Raw genomic sequence first — 23,417 nt, forward strand, 5'->3', positions numbered from 1 at the left:
TATAATATTTATTTATTTATTTATACATCAACGGTTCAAGGAACCTTTTACAAAAAAATAATAATTTACAGAAATAATCACATCAGTGCACAATGATCATGTAATACATATTAAGAAATAATAGAATAATTAATTAGAATTAGAAGTGCCGGTAACAGAGTTAATGGTGCCTTAAAGTTTGTCGTAGCAAATAAGTGTCTATCGCAAGAGGCTAAATTAGCAGTTCATAATGGAGTTCTGGTACCAACCCTAATGTATGGAAGCGAAGCATGGAGTTGGAAAAAAAGGGACGAAAGTAGACTGAATGCTGTTGAAATGCGATCCCTCAGGCGAATGTGCGGAAAAACAATGTATGATAGGTGCCCTAATGTCGAAATTAGAGCAGAATGCAAGGCTGAGTTAAGCATTATCGACAAAATTAAGAAAGGTCTTTTGCGATGGTTCGGTCATGTGGAGCGAATGAATGATGAAAGAACGGCTAAAAAGATTTATGATGCGAATGTGTCTGGTTGTAGAAGTCGAGGAAGGCTGAGAAAGACATGGCATGATCAAGTACAACAAATTCTTGAAAGTGGTCATGTGAAAAGTCGGAATAATCGACGTGCGTGCATGAAAAGATGTATGAATGTGAAGGAAGCAAAGGAAGTGTGCCAGGACAGAGTGGTGTGGCGTTCTATCCTCTCTGCCTACCCTTCCGGGGAAATGGCGTGATGGTTAGTTAGTTAGTTAGTTAGAATAATTAAAACTAAACAATTTAGTAAACATATAATACAAAAAGTTAAAAAGAAACATAACATTTCTTAATAAAAGGAAGCAATTACTATGAGAAAATCTTACGTACTAAATATAAATATAACACAGTAAAGTTGAGAATAACTAGATAATAATAATAAAAAAATTAATACAACATAAGTACTTAAAAAAATAAAAGTATTTTGAGCAATAAAACAAAAATAAAAAATAAAAATATTTAAATTACTAAATAATAATACCTCTATTTAGTGAAATCATCATCATTAGTTGGTTGGAAGAAGTTGCCATTTGGCAATAAATCCACCAATGTACAATTTAAAATTATGTCTAACATGTTAAATAAAGAAATGAAAAATAACGTATTCCAGGAAACAAATGTAAAATTTAATAGTAGATTTAAAAATAAATCCATTATTTTTCTAAAAAATAACGAGTGAGAATTCGTTTTAATTCATGAACAGAATTTGTATTGAAGATATCGAATATTTGTTCCAATTCATTTCCATGTTTGTGATATTTTTTTTATTTTTTTTATATTTTATTTTATTTTGGAAAGTCAACAGATTACAATATTTATTAATTACAGTGTAGGTTAAATTATATATTAAGATCCAATTACAGGCCTTCTCGTAAGCTAAAAGATAAATATTACTAATAAGAAGTTAAGAATAGATATTAAATTTAGATATGTGTGTACATTTTACAGTGCGGATAACATAATAATAAGTATACATACATATGCAGCGAGTATAACATTTGCGATAATTATTGAGCCTTATAAGAAGAACAACTTAATTGAAGAAAATAATAATTATAAAAAATAAAATAAAAAACTCAAAAACTAAAATAAAATAAAGTTTTTATAATAATTAACCAAATATCAAACTCACATACACAATGATGATATACTCATGTGTCTGTCTGTGTCAACTAATTGCTCGTCCTGACAACACGGGACTTTTAGTCCCATGGAGTTGGGACTTATGTCTCAAATAATGTGAAGTAAACTGTCTTTAAGTAAATAAATAAAAATGGGTAGTAAATAAAAGTTTTTTTTTCAGACTGTGGTTCATTATATGCACTATGCGCTGGGTGCATATGGTTGGCCCATGTTTCTCCTTACAAGTTCAGCTGCCAGTGCGTGTGGGCTATGCGCTTCATTGAGGTAAGTTTTAAATTTCATTTATTAAGGGTCTTCCAGTACGGATGATACAATTTTAAATGGCTATAATGGCAACACTGCATATTATTTTTCATCATTCCTTGTGTCGTTTGTGTTCGATATAGTGTGCCATTTAATCATGGAAAGATACACGCTTCAACAACGTTTCGAAATTATAAAATTGTTTTATCAAAATCAGTGTTCATATGTGAATACTGAAAGAAATTTAAGATTAATTCATGGACGACATTACTCAGTTAATCGACCCATTCTTCGTCGTATTGTAGACAAATTTGAAAATGAAATTTCCTTACACGATACAAGAGTACTAGTTACCAGTACGACAAAAAAATGCACATGCACTAGAGAATATTGATGCCGTAGCAGCAAGTGTAGAAGATAATCCAAATGTATCCGTTGAACGTCGTCCTCGAGAATTAAATCTTTCTCAAACAACAACATGGAAAATTTTAAGAAAAGATTTGAGTTTACACCTTACAAAATTCAATTGGTTCAAGAATTAAAGCCAGGAGACCACCACCGATGTCGTTTATTTGCTGATTTTGCTTTAGAACAAATCAATGCAGATCCATATTTTGCCGTTCATTGATGTTTAGTGATGAAGCTCATTTTTAGACAAACAAACAGAATCGCAGAATTCGGAGAAACGTGTTACTGGTGAAATAGTGATGGAAAATTGGGTTTACAGAATGCGGTATGCACAGAGAAGTCGCGGTGAAAAAAAAATATGGTAAAAAATAAAGTAAAAGATGTAATTAAAAAAAATACACAGTTAAAACAAGTTAAAAAGTCATGTGGATCTTAAAAATTAAATCAATCAATTTATTATAAATGACTTTTCTGTGGTTCTGTGGAAATCAACTCAAACACCAATTATTATTAACCACGCGATATACGTAGCTTTATCCTACACTATTTTAATACCATACTTGTGCTAAAGTTTTGTTAACAAATTCAGCAGATATTTCCATTATGATTTAACTGTCAACACTGGGCACTGGCCGATTCTTTTTTAAATGAATAATACCAAAAACGGCCACTGCGAACGCCACATGTCCTATGTGATACATAATAATATGTCAACGGTATTCTATCAAAGAAAAATAGTCCTTCGGAAATAATGTTCGAGATACTAGTTTCCAAATAGAAAATTTTCAAATTATATTTGTAATCTGCATGTTTGTTTTATTACTGAAAAAGCTGACTTGGGTTAAAGATGTAAAATATATTATACTTTTTTGTATGGAGAAATAATTTCATCGTTCACTGAGAACGGGCTGGGCGCTGGGCGCACTGCATAGATATTTTTTGTAGGAAGATATAAACGGTGGTGGTGATTTATAATAAACTAGCGGACCCGACAGACGTTGTCCTGCCCGAACGTTGGCTTGCCTGCTATTAGCTTGGAAAAAGACTTTTCATTGATAAGTTACTTGTTTGTGATCAAATTCCAAAATTAAAAACGGTTAATATTCAATTATTGAATTTAAGTAGGTACCTAGGTACTTGTTTATGGTTGAATTTCAAAAAAAAAAAAAATATTTTTCAAATATGTCATTCTTTTTGCAAACGTCAAACTCCAATCTTCTCACCAACAGAGGGCTGTGCTTATGTAGGAATACGATTTTTAAAAATGTATTGAATTTAATATTATTTTAGTATTACCAAAAATCCAGTAAAAAGAAATAAATGGGTAGAAATTATAACGACTTTAAGGAAAGAATCTGATTGAGATCCACAAAAAACAAATGCTGTTTGTAAACATTCAAAAACAACATCTTTCCATTTTTTTGCAAATGCATTCTCCTCGAATGCAACCCTGGTAGATCGATGAATAAAACATTTGTGCTCCTTACTTATTTTTTACATGTTAGATTGAAGATTTTAATATCTACGAACACGCACAGCACAAAGATCTATATTTCGCTGAAAACCGCACGTAAATCTGTCAAGCCATTTTTGAGTTTTTGCGAGACACAACACGGCGATTCATTTTTATACATATATAGAAGAAAACAATTATTGTCTTTATTTTCCCATAAATATGGTTACTATAAAACATTATTATCGAAAGTCAAATATAATGGCAAGCTGTTCATAATCACTTATTTTGACAATTCAGATACATACACTGGAATTCCATTTTCATTGTTTTAAAATAACACATTGCCAAAAGTTATTAATATATTTTTCTTACACCTGTGTACTCTTAAGTTTGAAGTTTTTTTTGCTTATTTTTTATTTTTAGATGTTGCTGTGCTTCGACGGTTGGCGGCGCCACGGTAGTTCATGACAACTGTTGTCAATGTAATTATACTGCTCTACGACATCTCTTGCAAGTTGGCGATGTGAGTTGTTCTTATATATTTATTTTTTCCGTACATGAAATATTTTTGTGTTCCCATAAATTTAAAACATTTAAGTTTGTAAGTGAAAATTCTTGATGGAAGTTCATTGTAATTTATTATATAAATTAAAGACGAGTGATATAGTGAATAACTTTATTTAATTTACTTTCATATAATTTTGAATTATCTATCCTTACCTCTGTTTTGTATAAATACATTGAACTCCTTAATAGATACCAGTCTCGAAGATGTCGCGAAAGCGATGAAACCGGTCACTGGATATTCCAAATTCGTGGATTAAAGTATCGCTCGTCTTTTATTTATATAATAAATTCCCATAAATTACCCAAAAATTAAAATTTTGCAGCCATTTTTGAGTAACTATGCTAGAAAATGGTTATAAGTTGTGTTGAGTTCGAGCCTCGGATCTCTGATCTGTGAGATACGTAGCAATTCTTCCATGAATAAATAAATAAATAAAAATTGATTTTATTCTATAGTTTTTTTAATGAAATGTAAGAGTCCGAAGCAATCTTCTTTGGATAGCTTCAATTCTATCAGAATAAATTTTATAATTTGGAGACCAAATTATGGAGGAGAACTCTAGAATACTTTGGCAGAGAGATTTATGCAGAGTGATGGGGATTATTGGATTTTTTAATGATTCGTTATTCTTAAGATAAAAATTAAAGTTCTTAAAATTCAGCTTGATTAAAATGACAGCTGCCAAACTAATGTCAATAGTGATGGTAAATTACTGATCACCGATCATGTACCGATCAAATCGATTTTATCAGTTTTTTCGTACAAACATGATGTAACTCTGTTTCTGAAAATTGATATAAAAACGCAAAAACAAGCCTATTATAGTGTGTTTAAGACCACCAAAAAATAAGACATTTATACTTTTTCCCGAACAGCATCAAATGAATTATTTTTTTATTCGATCAATTTGTCCCATCTCTAACGTTTTTGCAAAATGATGTTACCTTGTAAGAACGTTGTTAATAATTGGGTTTATCTTAGTTTTCTTTTAGTTTTAAAGCTGATTTTATATATTAATTTTTGTTTTATGTTTCAAGCATTGTATTAAAAAAATTAATTAACACGCCAGATACAAATGATTTTTCGTTTGTCAATATAAATCACTCCTTAGACGTCACTACAAAGTTATGTTGTCACTTTTGCTGACAACTGTCATTCTAATCAAGCTATATTTTAAGGACTATAATAATTTTGAAGCACGTTGGTAGTCAGATGGCAGAAGGGACCATCGGTAATTTTCAAAAATGTTCAGGAGAGCTGAAATACGTCTCAATTTCAAGACTTTAATCCACAAACTAAAATATTTTAGTGTTGCTTTTCAATAATAAATTACCATTCCAAGTAACGCTGATTTTTTAATTTTTTTTGCTGCGTGTATTTACTGAAATATCAATTAAAACTTTTGAAAACTAAAACATAGACAAAAATACAGATGGTCCCTTCTGCCATCTGACTACCGAGTTAGATCTCATCGATGAGTCGAGAATAACTCCGAGGTCTTTAACGCTTGTTTGTGTAATGATTTTATGGGTGTTTAAATTGTATGAGTGTATGATTTTAAATCTGATATTTGTAAAAGATACATGAATACATTTATTTTAACAATAATGTAGACTTTATTACTTGTAAATAATGACAAATAATATTTTAACAATAATGTAGATTTTACAACAACAACAACAACAAACCATCACGCCGTTTCCCCGTAGGGGTAGGCAGAGAGGATAGAACGCCATAACACTCTATCTTGGCATACAGACCTCGCTTCCTCCACATTCATACATCTTCTTATGCACGCGCGCCGATTATTCCTACTTTTGACATGTCCATCTTCAAGTATTTGATGGACTCGATCGTGCCATGTCTTTCTCGGTCTTCCTCGTTTTCTGCATCCCTCAACATTTGCATCGTAGATCCCTTTAGCCGTTCTTTCGCTGTCCATTCGCTCCACATGTCCAAACCAACGCAGCACCCCTTTCTTGATTCTGTCAATAATGCATGTCTCAGCCTTACACACTTCACGGATCTCGACATTTGTGCACCTATCATACATCGTTTTACCACACATTCGCCGGGATTGAGGGATCGCATTTCGACAGCATTCAACCTACTTTCATCATTATTTTTCCAATTCCATACTTCGCTCCCATACATTAGAGTTGGAACTAGAACTCCGTCGTGAACTGCTAGTTTAGCCTCCTGCGATAAACATTTGTTTGCCAAAGTAGATTTTAGTGCATGTAGATGTTATTATTTGTAAATAATGCCAAATAATAGTTCGAAGCCTACGCGTCTTTATGTCCCCGTGTCTGGACACAGACTGCACTCAAACGGCGAGGTCTCCAATTATATCTTTCTCTTAAACTTTCCAGGTAGATATAACCTATGTGACATATCATGTGGACGTTGCGGAGACCCCTTTCTTCATAGCCGTTGACCACGAGAAAAAATCTGTGGTGCTAAGCATACGAGGAACGCTTAGTATGAAGGTAACCCATTATAATTTTTTTACAATTAAATTGAAATGTTCATGGAAGCAGAGAGAGAGGGAGGAAAGTAAAGTAGCTTTACAATGTCTTCTCCTTTTTATAAACTTTTTATGTAATATTTTTATCTTTACTTTTTTAGAATAAAATCATTTTTCCCCTCTCCTCCTGCATTCATTAGTGTGAAATCTTTTTTTTTTTTTTTTTTTTTATTTAATATAATCATACAATGCATATACATTATACTCCCAGGAGTTATTAGAACTCATTCCGGGACTGAGGAAAATATAACAATTTTATAAAGTACATGATATAAAGAGTTACAAGAGACATCGCATTTCTGGCTAATCTTAAACCAGTTCATACAAATAGAAATTTGAAGATCAACCAGATCAGATTAATTTCAATAGAGATATGCCAGTTTAAAGTGTAACAATTATACAATTAAAAATATACATCCTAACTACAAACAAACATCTTACCTTGAAAGAAAAATCTAACAATTATAAAAAAAGTACATCATTTAAAGATCAACCAGAAATGGACCAGTTTAATGTATAACAATTATAACAAAATACATAATATGATAGACTAATAAATTTATACTACAATATACAATTATAAAATATACAATATACATCCTAACCAAAAAGTACATAGTATGAAGAACAAACAAGAAAAATACTATTTTATCCTACAAATATGCAATTATAAAATAAAAAAAATCTGTAATTGGTCTTACTTTGTAAAATTGTTCTTTTGTTCCTTGTTTTATATAAAGACTGTATGATTTCATTAATAAATAAATAAATAAATAAATAATAATAACAGTAAAAAAACATACATAATTCAGCGCATTTGCCTACCATGCAAGAGAGAGGTTTTGGGTTCGATTCCCGACACGGTTGACATGGAATATTTATTTTCAAAATGTGTTTTTACACTAGAATATTTCATAGTCCCCGGACTGGCACCTGAAGCGTAAGACTGATCGTCTTACCTTCATGCAACAAAAATTATCGAGATGCGCTGCAATTGGTTAACCAATGCAGTGCCCTATGCACCATTAGGTGCGGAAAGAGAATGATGATGATAATAATAACAGTAAAAAAAACATACTTAATTCAGCGCATTTGCCTACCATGCAAGAGGTTTTGGGTTCGATTCCCGACACGGTTGACATGGAATATTTATTTTCAAAATGTGTTTTTACACTAGAATATTTCATAGTCCCCGGACTATCACCTGAAGCGTAAGACTGATCGTCTTACCTTCATGCAACAAAAATTATCGAGATGCGCTGCAATTGGTTAACCAATGCAGTGCCCTATGCACCATTAGGTGCGGAAAGAGAATGATGATGATAATAATAACAGTAAAAAAAACATACTTAATTCAGCGCATTTGCCTACCATGCAAGAGGTTTTGGGTTCGATTCCCGACACGGTTGACATGGAATATTTATTTTCAAAATGTGTTTTTACACTAGAATATTTCATAGTCCCCGGACTATCACCTGAAGCGTAAGACTGATCGTCTTACCTTCATGCAACAAAAATTATCGAGATGCGCTGCAATTGGTTAACCAATGCAGTGCCCTATGCACCATTAGGTGCGGAAAGAGAATGATGATGATAATAACGTAATTTTTGTCTGTTTTTTTTCAAATTAAAAAATAAGCTCACCTGTTCGCCTTCAATCAAGGGAATAAAGTTGCCTAGGCTGCTCCGATATTTGCACAATGAAGATGCTATGAATGATATTTGATATTCTTGCACAAATTAATTTCTAACTGTTTAGATGCCCATGATATCCTTGCTCAGATAAACCCTAATGTACCTCGCTGTAACTTGCGTACCAATCCTGCCATTGCTGTGGGAAATTATAAAACTAACATTGGATTCTTTTCCCCTCTGCCAAGGATGCTCAGAACAGTGAATGAAATCTTCGGTACTATCGATGTGTTCCTACAGCAAGGGCAGGCATTTAAGAAGCAAGCGGTGTTGTCTCTCGTGACTCGCGATGTCACACTTGCCATTTTTTTATTCATAAATTTCATAAATCAACAAACTCAATCACTAAAATCAACAAATGGAAGAATTGAAGAAATATGGATGTTCAAACATAGGCAAAACGGTGAATGTTACACAGTGTGTAAAGTGGCCACTTAAACCAGCCAATGACAGGTCATAAGCCCTGTAAATGCCTAGACTTCCATATTCCCTTATTCAAGGTATTCTCCATCCCTGTTGTAATTTATTAATTTTTGTGTAAGTTTTGCAAAAGGGCCAGCACTAGATAATCGACCTATACATGATTGGATTAAATTAGCACACATATATATTTATAAATCGGTGATTTTAATCCATAGCTTAATACATATACTACTAACACATACTATTATATTTTAACTATTACGAATCGCAGCGAAATTCAGACAAACGCAAAAGCATCCTGTGTATATTTTATCACCATATCATTAGCAACCAGCAAAGCAATAGTTGTCTATGTCACGCTCATAGGCGCGTCTGAGCGCGAGAGAGACGGAGATTATTTTCATAATGCGTATGCCGTACAATGTCACATGTCATACTATGAGCTTATTCACGGATACTACACAATGCGTTTGTGTAAGTATTGCGAACGCAAATCCAGCAGCACAAGATAGGAAGAAATTTCATATTTATTTATTTATTCATATTTTTTGCTTACAAACTATAATTAATAATAAAAATAATGTGACCTCACTGGGGTTTCCCGTGCCGAGGGCACTTAACAATTGACTTTATTTTAAATTACGTTTGAGAATAAACAAAGAAGACTAACTTAAAAAAGCGAAGATAATTAACAAATATTTAGACAGTTAAAAAAACAGGGTATTTATGTACATCTATATTATTATGTATATTACAAAACACACAATGAAAATAACAAAAACCTAACATAAGCTATACAGTTGTGGAGCAGTTGATTCAATATTGGTAAGGGCGAGTGAGACAATGTAATTGTAAATGCAACGTTATGTGTATGAAATATTTTTGTTTTAGGATGTCATGACAGATTTGAATGCAGAAGGAGAACCTTTACCACTGACACCTCCAATAGAAGACTGGTTTGGCCACAAAGGTAGGAAAGACATTACCGTGTCCCCGTGTTTGCGGCTCCTTTAATACATCAGATTTTTACGCGGCTCATTTAATACATCAGAAAAGCTTACCTTTTTAAAAGCGATTACTCATTTAACAGCGAAAAATTAAAAACATTTTCCTTGGAATAATATAAAGTATCTCATTTCAACTGTTTCGATAATATCGCTATTGAGACCGGACAACCACCAAGATCTAGGTTGCAGCGGCTGGCAGTGGCGAGCAGTGATTTATTTTATTGGTTAGTAATGTAATTATAAATGACAATTTTTTTGTGGTTCTGTGAAAATCATCTCAAACAACAATTATTACTAACCACGCGATATACGTAGCTTTATTCTACACTATTTTAATACAATACTTGTACAAAAGTTTTTTAACAAATGCCACAATGACATTCCGCAGATATTTCCATTATGATCTGTCATTGACAGTACTGTCAAGACTTGAGCACTGGCCGATTTCTTTTAAAATGAATAATGCCTGAAACGGCCACTGCGAACGCCACCTGTCCTATGTGATACATAATATGTCAACGGTATCCCATCAAAGAAAAATAGTCCTGCGGAAATAATGTTCCAAATACTAGTTTCCAAATAGAGAATCTTCTAAAAATATTTGTAATCTGCAAGTTTGTTTTAGTACTAAAATAGCCGACTTGGGTTAAAGACGAAAAATACAGTGTACTTTTTTGTATGGAAGAAATAGCTGAGGTAATCGGCTAGTTTCATCGTTCAGTAAGAATGGGCTGGGCGCACTTCATAGATATTTTTTTGTAGAAAGATATAAACGGTGATTTATAATAAATAACAATTACTTTATTTATTTTCCCATGAACATGGTTACTATAAATTATTATTATTAAAAGTCAAATATAATGGTAAGCTGTGCATAATCGCTTACTTTGACGATTCGCCCCTGGCGGCTGGTCGTGTGTCCAAATGCGTTCAATAAAATCCAATCAAATACGACTACTCACTGAACGATGAAATATTGTCATCTGTGTCTAGTATACATATAAATGTCTTCTTGATGCTTAGCAATCGCGATGGGAATCTTCCCTTTCAGGGAGGGTTACCTTTCTTTATATTCCTTCAATCCGTCGGCGCTTAAAATATTCTTGAGTTATCCCCGATCACTGGACTACGCAGTTTTTATCAGGTCATGGTAAATTTAATAAAAAACTACTTGTTTTTAATATTGTTGACTCCCCTTTGTGCTGCTGCGTATATCCTAACCAATCTTCTGAACACGTCCTGTGGTCTTGTCCCTTTCCCCTTCTCTATGATTACCGAATGGAGCTTCTCGCTACTATCCGTGCCCCTGTTATAGGTCCTGTCGGATATACAGATCTGGTGGCTTCCATAAGAATTTCAAGGCTTTTAAAAAGTTTTGTAATCATTTCGGCGAATTGATCATGTCCAATCAATTTAATCCCAGTCAGTGAAGAATTCACTTCCCTCTTTTCTCAATCCACTGAAGTACATATTATGTACTTCTGGATTACTTTCTTTCGGCACAAAGGTGCTAAGACTACCAGGTTACAGAGAGCTCCTTCGGGCAGCATTTCTCGTTTGACAACGAGCAAATTTTCCGTGTATGTGGGCACCTCCAAGGAGACTTATGTCCTCAGATGCGGTGTGCGGTATGTGGTGGGCAAACCGTGTCTAGTATACGAGATTTAGGTATTATACTTGACACTAAACTTTTTTTTACAATTCATATTGAACATGTTATCAATAAATCCTTAAAACTCCTTGGATTTATTAACAGAAGCAAAACTGACTGAAATATCAATACCCTTAAAACTATCTTCTGTTCCCCAGTTCGCCTGCACCTAGAGTATTCCTCTGTTATCTGGTCTCCATATTATGATGTTCACATCAAGAATATTGATTCAGTTCAACATCGATTTTTGAGAAAGATAGGCCGGAGGTTGGGCTTATCCAGAGACTAATAAATGTATAATGAGTTGGACACTAGCTTAAATATATCTTCTCTTCAAGACCATCTAAATAAATCCGACCTTCTAGTCCTATTGAAAATTCTCAAGTCACTCTTTGATGCGCCTGAACTAATGAGCTCGATAAAATTAAATATTACAACTAGAAACCTCAGACAAAACTTACTCTTTAACTAACTATGGTTTTCATTCCCCTATGCCCAGAATTCTTAGGTCTGCCAACAAACATACCAGTCTTGATTTCTTCGATAACAAGTTGTCTTCTTTCAAACGATCACTGAATCAAATTCAATTATAAACACCTCTCTCCCGCTTCCACTCCCACCGAGTCTACTATATACCATTGTGTCTTTCTACTTTTCTTTATAATAACTTTTATGTATAAATATGTCCTTAAAAATGCTCATTGGGCGTTTATATAAATTAATAAATAAATGTATTATTTACCTTGCTTATTTATAAGGTTTATGGTTCATAATAGTGGGTCTTTCTGCTTTTAATAAGCTTCTATTTTGCTTTTTAGTGTTGGGATCAGAAAGAATGTCTAACATTTGTTAGTTTAAAAATACTTTAAACATTAATTTTAAATTCACAAGCAATTTATTGAACATGGATTGATGACTGACATTAGAATTATTAATGGGATTTTTTTTAAATTTTTTTTTTTATATATTTGGACCCCTGTATTTAGTAGCCTTACGTGTCATGTACAAGGCTAAGGTACTCGGAAAAAAAAGTTTTTGTTTGTCTTGGAAATGGGATGTTCGATCACTGATTTTGGTTTATTACCTTTATGAGTCCAATCACCATTGTTGCAAAGTTCAAGAACAATGGCGCATGATAACTACTTTTTACTACAGTGTGGATATCTGTTAAGGATATTCCATCTTTCCTGCATTCTGATTCAAGATTATGGCGTTGCAAACTGAAAAATGGGCACTGAAATAACAGATGTTCTATACTCTGTGAAGAAATATCATCGCATGGACAATAGTCATCATTCCTTAATTTAAACCTATATAGATAACTTCTCATAGCTCCGTGTCCGGTAAAAATTTGGGTCGTTTCGAAAGTACTTTGGTGATGATGACGGAAGTTTGCTGCATCAGCCAGCGTTGGGAAAAACATTTTAGTGATTTTACCTGCAGAAGACGCGCGGTAATGATCCTCCCAACGCTGCTGCGTATTTTGTTTTATACTGCGTTTAGCAAAGCTAAGGGGAAATTCTGAGAAGAAAGGTGCCGTTCTTTTACAAGTTGCGGCTCTTGCTCGTTCATCCGCTCTCTCATTTCCTACGATACCAGCATGTCCTCTTATCCAGCATATTTGAATGTTCATCCCTCTTATTTTTAGATGCTTAATTTTACTCTGAATATCTACAATGAATGGATTTACCGACCGAGTATCTGTTATAGCTTGAACGCCCGAACGACAATCTGATAATATTTTTGCAATAACCCATCTCTCTGGTGGTTTCTTTAATAACCATTCGAGAGCTTCTCGTATTGCGAGTAGTTCAGCCTGGAAAACTGAGCAGAAATTATCTAATTTAAATGTTCTGCCTGGTAATTCTTTATCACTCTCAAAAGGAACGAATGCCGCTCCCACTTTTCCGTCGAGCAGGCTACCATCCGTAAAGATTCTAATTTCGTTGGGAGCATAAGGAGGTATATCTTTGTCAAGTAAAAGAATATTTTCGGGAATTCTTTCGCACGGGTGAGGTAAATCGAAATAGTTTGCAGTTCCTTGATACTTGCGATCATCTGGAATGGAATACAGCTTACCAAATTTCTTAACATTATAAATGTCCTTCCTTTCTTGAATTTTAAGGTCTAACGGTGTAAATCCTGTTAGAGCTTGAGCAGAGATGAGTGAAATGGTTCTGTATCCTCTACAAGATCTTATGGCAAATTGTCTTTGTAAGCTGTCAAGTTTTTTCTTATTGCATTTCTTTTTAACCGCTTCACCCCATAAGCTGGCCGCATATGTAACAAGAGGTTCAATTGCACCATAATATATTTGCTGCATTACCGCAGGAGAGCACCCCCATGTTGGTTTTGCCGCTCTCACAAGCATTCCAGAAAGATTGGCAGCCTTCTTGCAGACGTTATCCACATGTAGTGACCAGTTGAGATGCTTGTCTACAGTTACACCTAATACCCTAATAGAGTCAGCAAGAGCTAGCTTTACACCGTTCATGAATAAATTAGGAAGAGTTTCTTTTCTTTTGGTTACTAACATCGCTTTCGTTTTTTCCTCTGAGAAGTTAAGTTTAACCTTTTTTCCCCAATCAGCTATTGTCGAAAGGGCACAGTTTGTTCTTTCTTCGGCTTCAGACATAAGTTGAGCTCTGACTGTCAGAAAAACATCATCAGCAAACGCTTGTATGTTAATTCCATTTCCAAAATCTATTTGTAAAAGATCATCCAAAATTATATTCCAAAAGCTTGGACCACAAACTGAACCTTGAATACATCCTTGTGAAGTCTTTTTGTGTTTAGTTATATCTGCGTGTGTTATTTTGACCTCTCTGTTTTCAAGATAGTCGATAACTAGTTCCAAAATATTTTTAGGGCAGTTTTTTCGACGTAGTTGACATATTAAGAATGGCCACCAAGCATGATCAAAGGCTCCACGGATGTCCAATGAGACAGCTATGACGATTTGGCGGCTATTATTAATGGGATTGATGGGCTCGTTGTTGACTACACAACTTCTCAAATCTCAGAATAAAATTGGACATGGCGACCCTCATTTCTTGTTTAGTGTTAATTTTTTAGCGATATTTACTTTTTACTACAGCGACCGACAGGTAATTTCAAGCGCAAAAGGACTATTGGGCCAAAACAAAAAATGGGGAGAGTTATGCATTTGGAAAGAAAATAGCAAATGACTCGACGGTTGATAAATTCTTAAAATTTTGTCAGCATACACAATTGATGGCGCAAAAATTTCGAGAATTAGAAATTCAAAGAAATTTGCCGAATTGTAATGAGGAATTCCAGCCCAACCCGGAATTAAATTTTAAAAATGTTTTCGTGTACACGTGAATATTTTAAATTTTGGAGTAGGTTGAAATATCTCAAAAACGCACGCAAAAATAAATAAAAAATGTCAAAAATAGTATTCATTTTAAAATCGTAAATAATGACGTCACTCCTTATATCTACGTGTGGTATTTCCGGTTTCCGCTTTAAAGCCCCCGCACCTAGTAAGGAACGTTTTGACTATAGAAAAAAAATCGTATAATTTGTATAATTTGACATTTCAACCAGAGATTATGTCAACTTTCTAGGTTTTTCTAAATCGAAACGTTCGTAAAAACAACCATAACATAGAAATGAGCAAATTACGATCAACTAAATGAAGTAATCAAAGCAATATTCCATGGATTCTTGTCAGGTCAGTGAAAGTAAGAACGCCAACCGTTCATGACGTCACTACTGAAAAGTGACACACTGATTACAGTCATTTGGCGGGTATTTGATAAATATAACTTTAAAAAATCTTTATAAATAACGCACAAAAAAAAAAAATATACATATTTTTGCTTAGTTAAATAGTACACTAATAGAAAAAAAAAATTAGAAAACAGTGGAATTCCTCATTCAACAATATTTTGAGTTTGTCCAAATTTTTGTAGACATGGACTGGATTCAACTCTCTGGGGAGCTGATAACATTAACATATTACAACAGAGATGAAGAACATTTCAGAAAAGGTAATATAGAAGTCTAGGGCATCTACAGGGCTTATGTTCTGTTTTGGCTGGTTTAAGTGGCCACTTTACACACTGTGTAACATTCACCATCTCCCCATATTTGAACATCTATATTCCTTCAATTCTTTGATGCTTGTGAAGTTAAAGAGCTGAAACCTTTATTTATGCGGGTGAGATTCGTGTGATTGAATTATTTCACCTACATACTAGGCAATGCCTGAAATTTTTTTGAAATGTTCTTTTCTGAAATGTTCTTCATCTCTGTTGTAATATGTTAATGAATTCCTCATTGTAAAATATTTCGCGGTGCCCTTATGACGACACTAGGGCTCCCTGGGCAGCCGCGGTTCACAGTTTGGGGATCACTGGGCTTAACCTCCAGCCTTCCGGATGCACATATTTATGTGGACTTTTGGTTTTCAATTTTGACTACCCTAACAGTGACTTTTCAATTTGTAAATTGTTGATTTTTCCTAATAAAGCATTTAAACACCCTTTTTTCTTCCTAGGAATGGTACAAGCGGCCGAATACATCTTGAAGAAACTCTGCCGCGAGCGTTTGCTGGAGCGGGCGTTTGAAAGCAACGAGGGGAAGGAACACCGCGATACCGCCTCGTTCTTGTGGGACACTCTCTGGGGGCCGGCACGGCAGCCATTCTGGCAGATTTGCTGCGTCCGCGCTACCCCGACTTGACCTGCTACAGCTACAGCCCGCCGGGTGGCTTGTTGAGGTGAACACGAACATGCGCACTAGGGTGGGGCGATTTTTTTTTTTCCGAATTTTGAAATGAAAGTGGCCCGAAAAGTTGCCCTTTGGATTACTCGGAATGCAAAAAATATTTTTAAAAATATTTGAAACTACTTTTGGCCCTTAACCAGAGCTGAAGTTTTCAAAAAAGTCAAATTTTCTCGCTAAACCGGCTGTCATTTCGTATTTAAGTAAGAAAATCAGTCCGTTTAAATTTTATAATGTGCATTGAACCTTATTAAATAAGCATTTAAGGGCGTGAGTTGCACTTTGTTTTGTAATAAATGGGTAGAATTGTTTTAATGAGCCATTGTTTTCGTCAATATTAGCCAGGCGCTCAACGGAATCAGTTCCGCGGAGTGTAAAATTACTGCGTTTCGGTAGTTCTAAAACGCATTTGAATTTGTAATGTGATTAAGTTATATCTTTACTAACAAAAAAATAATTTTATCAATATTGATAATTAACAAAATGTTCAGACAGTTATAAATTTCAAACCTCGCTTGAGGGCCAAAAGTAGTATGGAATATTTTTAAATAATTTTACGTTCAATGTGATCCAAAATGCAACTTTTTAGACCCCTTTAACTTTGATGTCTAAAAGAATAAGAAACTTCATACAACATCGGCTCACCCTAATGCGCACTTACATATATCATTCCTGTTGAAATATCGTCATCGCGTTTATTTAGGAGAGAGCAAACGCCTTACAATAATATTAGTAGCATAATTATCGTGAAACCCTTATCCACGCCCGATGGCGCCCAGGGCACGTATTGTTAAATGAAACGCTGCTTACTTTGATCATCTGTAACAGGAGGTAAGGTGATCAGTCTCATGCTTCAAGTGCCGGTCCAGGGACAATGAAATGTGATCTCTCAGGCGAATGTCTGGTAAAACAATGTACGGTAGATGCACAAATTTATTGTGTAAGCAGACAATTGGTAGAGGTAATGTATCCAAAATAACAAGTTTATTGGATTATAATTCTACTTTATTTTTATAAAATATACAAAGGGTATATTGTGACGCGTTTCGTCTTGTTAGGACATTTTCAAACAAACTAACTTAAATATTTACAAACTTTGCTTAATAACAATACATGTGCCAGCCAGGATTTGTAGACGGTACCACCTGTTTCATGTACCAATAAGTAAAACATCGTATGTTAAAAATGCTTTTTTTCGTAGGACTTTTTCAATGTACAATACAAAATTTAAAAATTTAGATTATACTAACATCACTCTGTCAGATTTAAAATTTACACTAAAAATGTATTATGTAACTTAGTAGACATTATAATAATAAATATGTACATCTCCCCCCCCTCCTTATCCTCTCTTCAAGCATTTTTGTCCTTATCCCGCCCAATTTACAGTAACTTAATGTTCTTAAAATTAATATTTAAAAAAACTTTGATTATTGAGTACATGAAAATAACATTTTTATATGTATAAATTGTATGTATTTATTTGATATGTAATATATATTTTCTTCACTAACTTTGTATACTATGTGGAAATCTGTTATTAGTTCTGAGTTTATACACTATATCTGTTTGTTTACTAAAAATATGTATGTAGAACTGTTGATTTCCCCAATAAAATAAAATAAAATATACTAAAAACAATTGCTATTTTATGGTTGTGGATTTCTATACAAGCCAAAATAAGTAGAGTAATTAAAATTCAATTAGGGTATAGTGAGTATATTGGAGGAATATTTTGGTTATATTGGGGAAAAAACTTTTAATCTAAGATGGGACATCCCTTATGGCAATAAGTATTTTAAAAATGCGTATAAGGTCCATCGCAGCTCTATCTTTTTTTATTCCGCTCGTTCTACAGCTATTGTTGAATATTTTGTTATTCCGGTTTGCAGTATGCCTGCCGTGCAGTACAGCAAGGAGTTCACGACATCCGTAGTTCTGGGGAAGGACGTTGTGCCCAGAATAGGCCTGCACCAGCTGGAAGCCCTCAGGGCTGACCTCATCAACGCCATACAGAGGAGTGTCGATCCTAAGGTAAAACACACTTACAATATTTGAGTTTGTCCGAATGATTGTAGACAAAAGACTGGATTTCACCCCCCTCGGGAGTCATTAAGGGCCTATTTAACCACCTCTGAGTAAAGTATTGAATAACTAACCATCACATAACTTAATCTAATGATTAATGTCCCGATTACCGAGCAACGGTTTCACGACCTATGAGTATCCTTTGATTTGCTAAAAAGATACTTTGTGTGGCAACGTCGCATTTAAACGGTCTAGGCTCACGTCTGACAACATGACAACGTCTACTGCTAGCTTTCGTGTGTTGTTTATTGTATTCGTTCATTACTTTGGGAGTCGCACGTGTTTTTTAAAAACTGCATTATAATGGAGAATAAGCGCGAAGGGGTGTAAACTTTAGTACTAAGGAATGTGAAGTACTAATAAATTTAGTTTTGCGCCACAAAAATGTGATTGAAAATAAAAAAAGCGACAATGTTTTGTGGAAAGAAAAAATTTCCGCGTGGAAATCAATAGAAGCGGAGTTTAACGCGTGCTCCAAATCCAACCACTTTCGGTCTTACAGATAATCGTCCACAAGCTCTATCAGTTCCATAATTTTTAAAAACACACACTTTCCAAACTAACAAATCGAAACACAGACCCTCTTTGCCGGCTGTCAAATTGTTTTGCCGCCATTTTATTTTTTTCTCTAGGTTATGATTATCAGTTAATCATAGGGAAGAGCTTTGAGTAGTTTACTCAGGGACTTATTCGCCGAATAGCGCTACTTAGCGGTGGTGAAACAGATTATTTGTTTTACTCGACGAGTAGTTCTAATCAAGACTTTACTCAGAGGTGGTGAAATAGGCCCTTAGATTAACAAATTACTACGGGGATGGAGAATACCTTAGAAAAGGGAATATGGAAGTCTAGGCATTTACAGGGCTTACCGCAGGGGCGAATCGTGTATAGAAGCGATTATGCGCAGCTCACCATTATATTTGACTAACCATAATAATGTTTTATTGTAAATCTATTTACAGAAAAACAAATAAATAATTGACATTTATTTTAAATTATTTCCACCGTTTGTATTTTTATCCTAATATAAATTTAAATTTTAATAAAGTGCGCCCAGCGCCTGCGGTGAGCCAAAAAACTAGCCGATTATTCCAGCTTATTTTTTCATACAAATAAGTATACTGTATTTTGAATGCATTTACCCCAGTGCGGGTTTTTTCTCATAGATTAAACTTGCAGATTACACAAATTATTTGAAGATTCTTGATTTGGAAAACAGTATTTCAAACATTGTTTCTTAAGGACTATTTTTCCTTTGAGATGGTACTTTTGACATAAGACCATAATTACTTTCATGCGTCATATTGCGGGACATATAGCGCTCCACGCGGCCGTTTTTAGCACTAATATAATTACGAGAACATTGCGGCCAGTTGACATTTCAATTGAATACCTGATATTGACTGAATTCATTGTGGTATTTTTTATTAATTTTTTAATGAATTATATATTAAAGTAATGGATAATGAATATCTATATAATATAATATATCATGTAGTTACATCGTTTGAGTTGATTTCATGGATGAGATTTGTTGTGTCACACAGAACCACAGAAAAATATAAATCTATAATATATAGCTATTACTTACATTATATTATGTACCTCCTATGTAGGTACAAATATATGATATTTTTTATAGCTTACCTGTAAATAAAATCACCATTCGCCACTGGCGTATTGTGGGGTACAGGAGCTTTGAAACTTGAAGATACAGTATGTTTCTTTTTTGGATGAGACCGTGCGTGCTGGATTTGTTCCGACGTTTCGGCTACCATTGCAGGAGCCATCTTCAGGGTAAACTGCGCGTTTTGTAGAAAAAAGTATGTGTTTAAGTACTAGTAATTTGTACCGTGTCACAGTCGACAGTAGGCACATCTGTATTCATTTTTGTATTATGTAGTGCTGGGAACCATGTTGAGTTTAATTTAAACCTGTCGTCTTTGTTTATGTTATTTGGGTGTCTGTGTATTTCAATTGCCTCTTTTATTATTCGTGCACTGTGATTACTTGGTGAAAATTGTAAAAATTTTGATGTGAAGGCAAAAAAATGTTCGGTGTATATAAAGTGTTCCGCTATTGCGGATTTGTCAGGGTGCCCAAGTTTACACGCTCTTTTGTGTTCGTCAATCCTTTTCTTTGCTGTGTGCCCTGTTTGTCCTATGTACACTTTATCACATCCTTGGCAACCTAGTTTATAAACAGCTCCCGTTTCCAGAGGATTCTTATCGTTAATTAAAAGGTTCTTTATTTTTCCCACAATCCCAAACGTTATTCCAATGTTATGTTTCTTCAGCACTTTGGCTATCCTGTCAGTAACATTCTGTACATATGGTAGGTATGCAGTTCCTCTGGTATTATCTTCTTCGTTGTTACTAGTACCTACATAAATTTCTTGTACATAAACACATACTTTTTTTGTAAAACATGCAGTTTTCGCCCTGAAGATGGCTCCTGCAATGGTAGCCGAAACGTCGGAACAAATCCAACACACACGGTTTCACCCAAAACAAAAGACGATAAAGAGAATTTATCTTTTTCCAATTGATTTAATCTCAGCCAGTGAAGTATTCACTTCCCTCTTTTCCACAATCCAATGAAGTGCATATGATGTACTTCTGGATTACCTTCTTTCATCACAAAGATGCTAAGGCTTCCAGATTACTGGCAGATTTTCTCGTTCGACAATGAGCAATTTTTCCGTGCATCTGGGTACCGCCGAGGAGACTTTGTCCTCAGATGCGGTATGTGGTGGGCAAGCTGTATCTCCAACCATACCGTCATGATGAAAGAATGGCTTCCGCATCTCGCGTTTGTAATCGTCCCCTGGTCCTAATTCAAACACGCAACTGTATTCTTGTTTCCGCCCGGACGTAGACAAAATTTACCAATAAATAATAAAATAGTGATGATTGTTTTTTTCTAGTGGAAGACAATAATTTGTAGTGCTGTTTGCTGCTGCAACAGAAAACCCAGATCTGCTATGGCCTTGTCAGCCAGTGGGGCCACTGGGTTAGCCAAATATCAACAGGTATTATTTTTTATTTATTGCTTAATCCTTTCAGACCTGAATTAAGTAGTGATGCCTTTCTAACTAAAGTAATGATACATTCAACGATAAATATAACTTTGAAGCTGTAGAGGACTTTATATACCTGGGGCTCCATGTGCGGTCCGTCCATATATTAGATGGAACCAATGCTTTCCTAAAAAATTGATCTCTTGTATAAGTCCGCCTCTAAGACCTCGAGGAGCGGACTCCGCTGAGGTCAGATTGACACATACATAATATGTAGGGGAAGGGTGTACAAAATGACATAGATTTTTTTGTAAAATAAAAAAAAAATTAATTGGTATTTAGTAAAAAATCTCTTTGGTTCAAAATGTACACTATTTTTTAACATCTTAGCACTGTTGTTGTAGGAAAAAATACAAATCTATCAAATAAAAATACAAAAATAAAAACATACTGCAAAAAACCGTTTTGCCCCACCGGGTGTACAAAATGACATACGATATATACTTGGATGGGATGATTATTCAACACTTTAAAAACAGAATTGATAATTTTTTTTAATGAATATTAAAGAATAAAAATATTAAATGCACACTTCACAAACAAAAATCTTGGTTTTTTTTATTTAAACCAGCACATTCTGCATGAACCCAGTTTCCACACTTTATGCATTTTAACCATGTTTTACCTGGCTTTGATCTCGTATATAACTCATTACAATAAATGCATGAGCAGTCATCTTCATTGTCTGTAAGTAGAAGGTCTTCAGTGTCTGAATCAATAATTATTTTTTTTACATATACCTTGTTTACACTTTTCCAGGATATGTTTTTTGGAACCTTTAGCTTTAGCCTCTGATATATTTGGAGTCGTATTCAAATGTCATGTTTTACGCACATAATTGCGAAGCATTATTATTCTTCTAAAGAAATAAAAGTATTAAGTGGGGGAAAATGAGAAAGTATGTCATTTTACCCTACCGGTACATATGTCGTTTTGCTCCACTACGTGATTTTTTAAAAACATTAAAAAATATCACATTGCACTTAGTAAATTTTAACAAAATTATAGTTTTACATAAAGATTAACAATGACACGACATATCCTTTCAGTTTGTGTTGTAGAATAATACAAATAAAATAATAATAATACCTTCGGTGTCCGCGCAACAAAAATATTGTTTTATTTAGTCCTCCTTGGGCGGTCGCCATCAGCGTCCTAAATATTGGTGAGTATTTGTGTGTCGTACCAGTGCTCATTCTTGTGCAGGTTCAAACGCTACAAAGAGTTTGGTTTGTGAGATATGATTACTATGTCATTTTACCCGCCTATGTCATTTTGTACACCCTTCCCCTACCCTTAGATGCTTATTTAAAGGTTTATTGCACATTATACAATTTCATTGGACTGATTTTTTTTACTTAAATACGAAATGACAGCCGGTAAATATGTTGATATAAGGAAAGTTTTTAAGCAACATAATACACGTGTCGGGACAATAAATGCCAAAAGTCAATGTAAATCATAGGAAAATATTCGAAATCAATTACCTGTGAAAACTGACTCCTTTAACAGCTTTGACGCTCCTACTGCTGCAACCAAACATACTGCAATTCACCATAGTCGATTTTCATTTATTGTAACATTAATATCCATATGCAACTCAGCAGGACTTTAATTTAAGAATATTTTGTAAATATTTTTGAAAAATAAATTTAAAAAAAAATTATTTACAAACAAAGCCAAGCGCCGCTATAAAAGCATCCGTTCGAACCGTTATGTTTAGGTTATCAAATAAAACAAAATGGCCATTAATTGGTTGCCAACCAACAAACCAACATCGCTTGCAAAGGTGCGAAGATTTTCACGGCCACTGTTAGCAAAACGGTAGCCAAAACGTCGGAACAAATCCAACGCACACGGTATCACCCA

General features: G+C 34.3%; 1 protein-coding gene across 1 annotated transcript in view; it reads left to right on the forward strand.

Annotated features, from left to right (window-relative positions):
• LOC148275436 (diacylglycerol lipase-alpha-like) overlaps positions 1-23,417 on the forward strand; it is a 134,965-nt gene that overhangs the window by 82,982 nt on the left and 28,566 nt on the right. Inside the window, 8 exon segments of the mRNA XM_088235712.1 lie at positions 1,815-1,918; positions 4,185-4,284; positions 6,702-6,818; positions 9,863-9,941; positions 16,155-16,238; positions 16,241-16,376; positions 18,274-18,415; positions 21,396-21,500. Of these exon segments, the coding sequence (XP_088091838.1) occupies positions 1,815-1,918; positions 4,185-4,284; positions 6,702-6,818; positions 9,863-9,941; positions 16,155-16,238; positions 16,241-16,376; positions 18,274-18,415; positions 21,396-21,500 (867 nt within the window).

The sequence above is a fragment of the Micrasema longulum genome, unplaced genomic scaffold (assembly GCF_059751315.1).
Source record: "Micrasema longulum isolate JH-2025_06_02 unplaced genomic scaffold, ASM5975131v1 h1tg001427l, whole genome shotgun sequence".
Taxonomy (NCBI): domain Eukaryota; kingdom Metazoa; phylum Arthropoda; class Insecta; order Trichoptera; family Brachycentridae; genus Micrasema; species Micrasema longulum.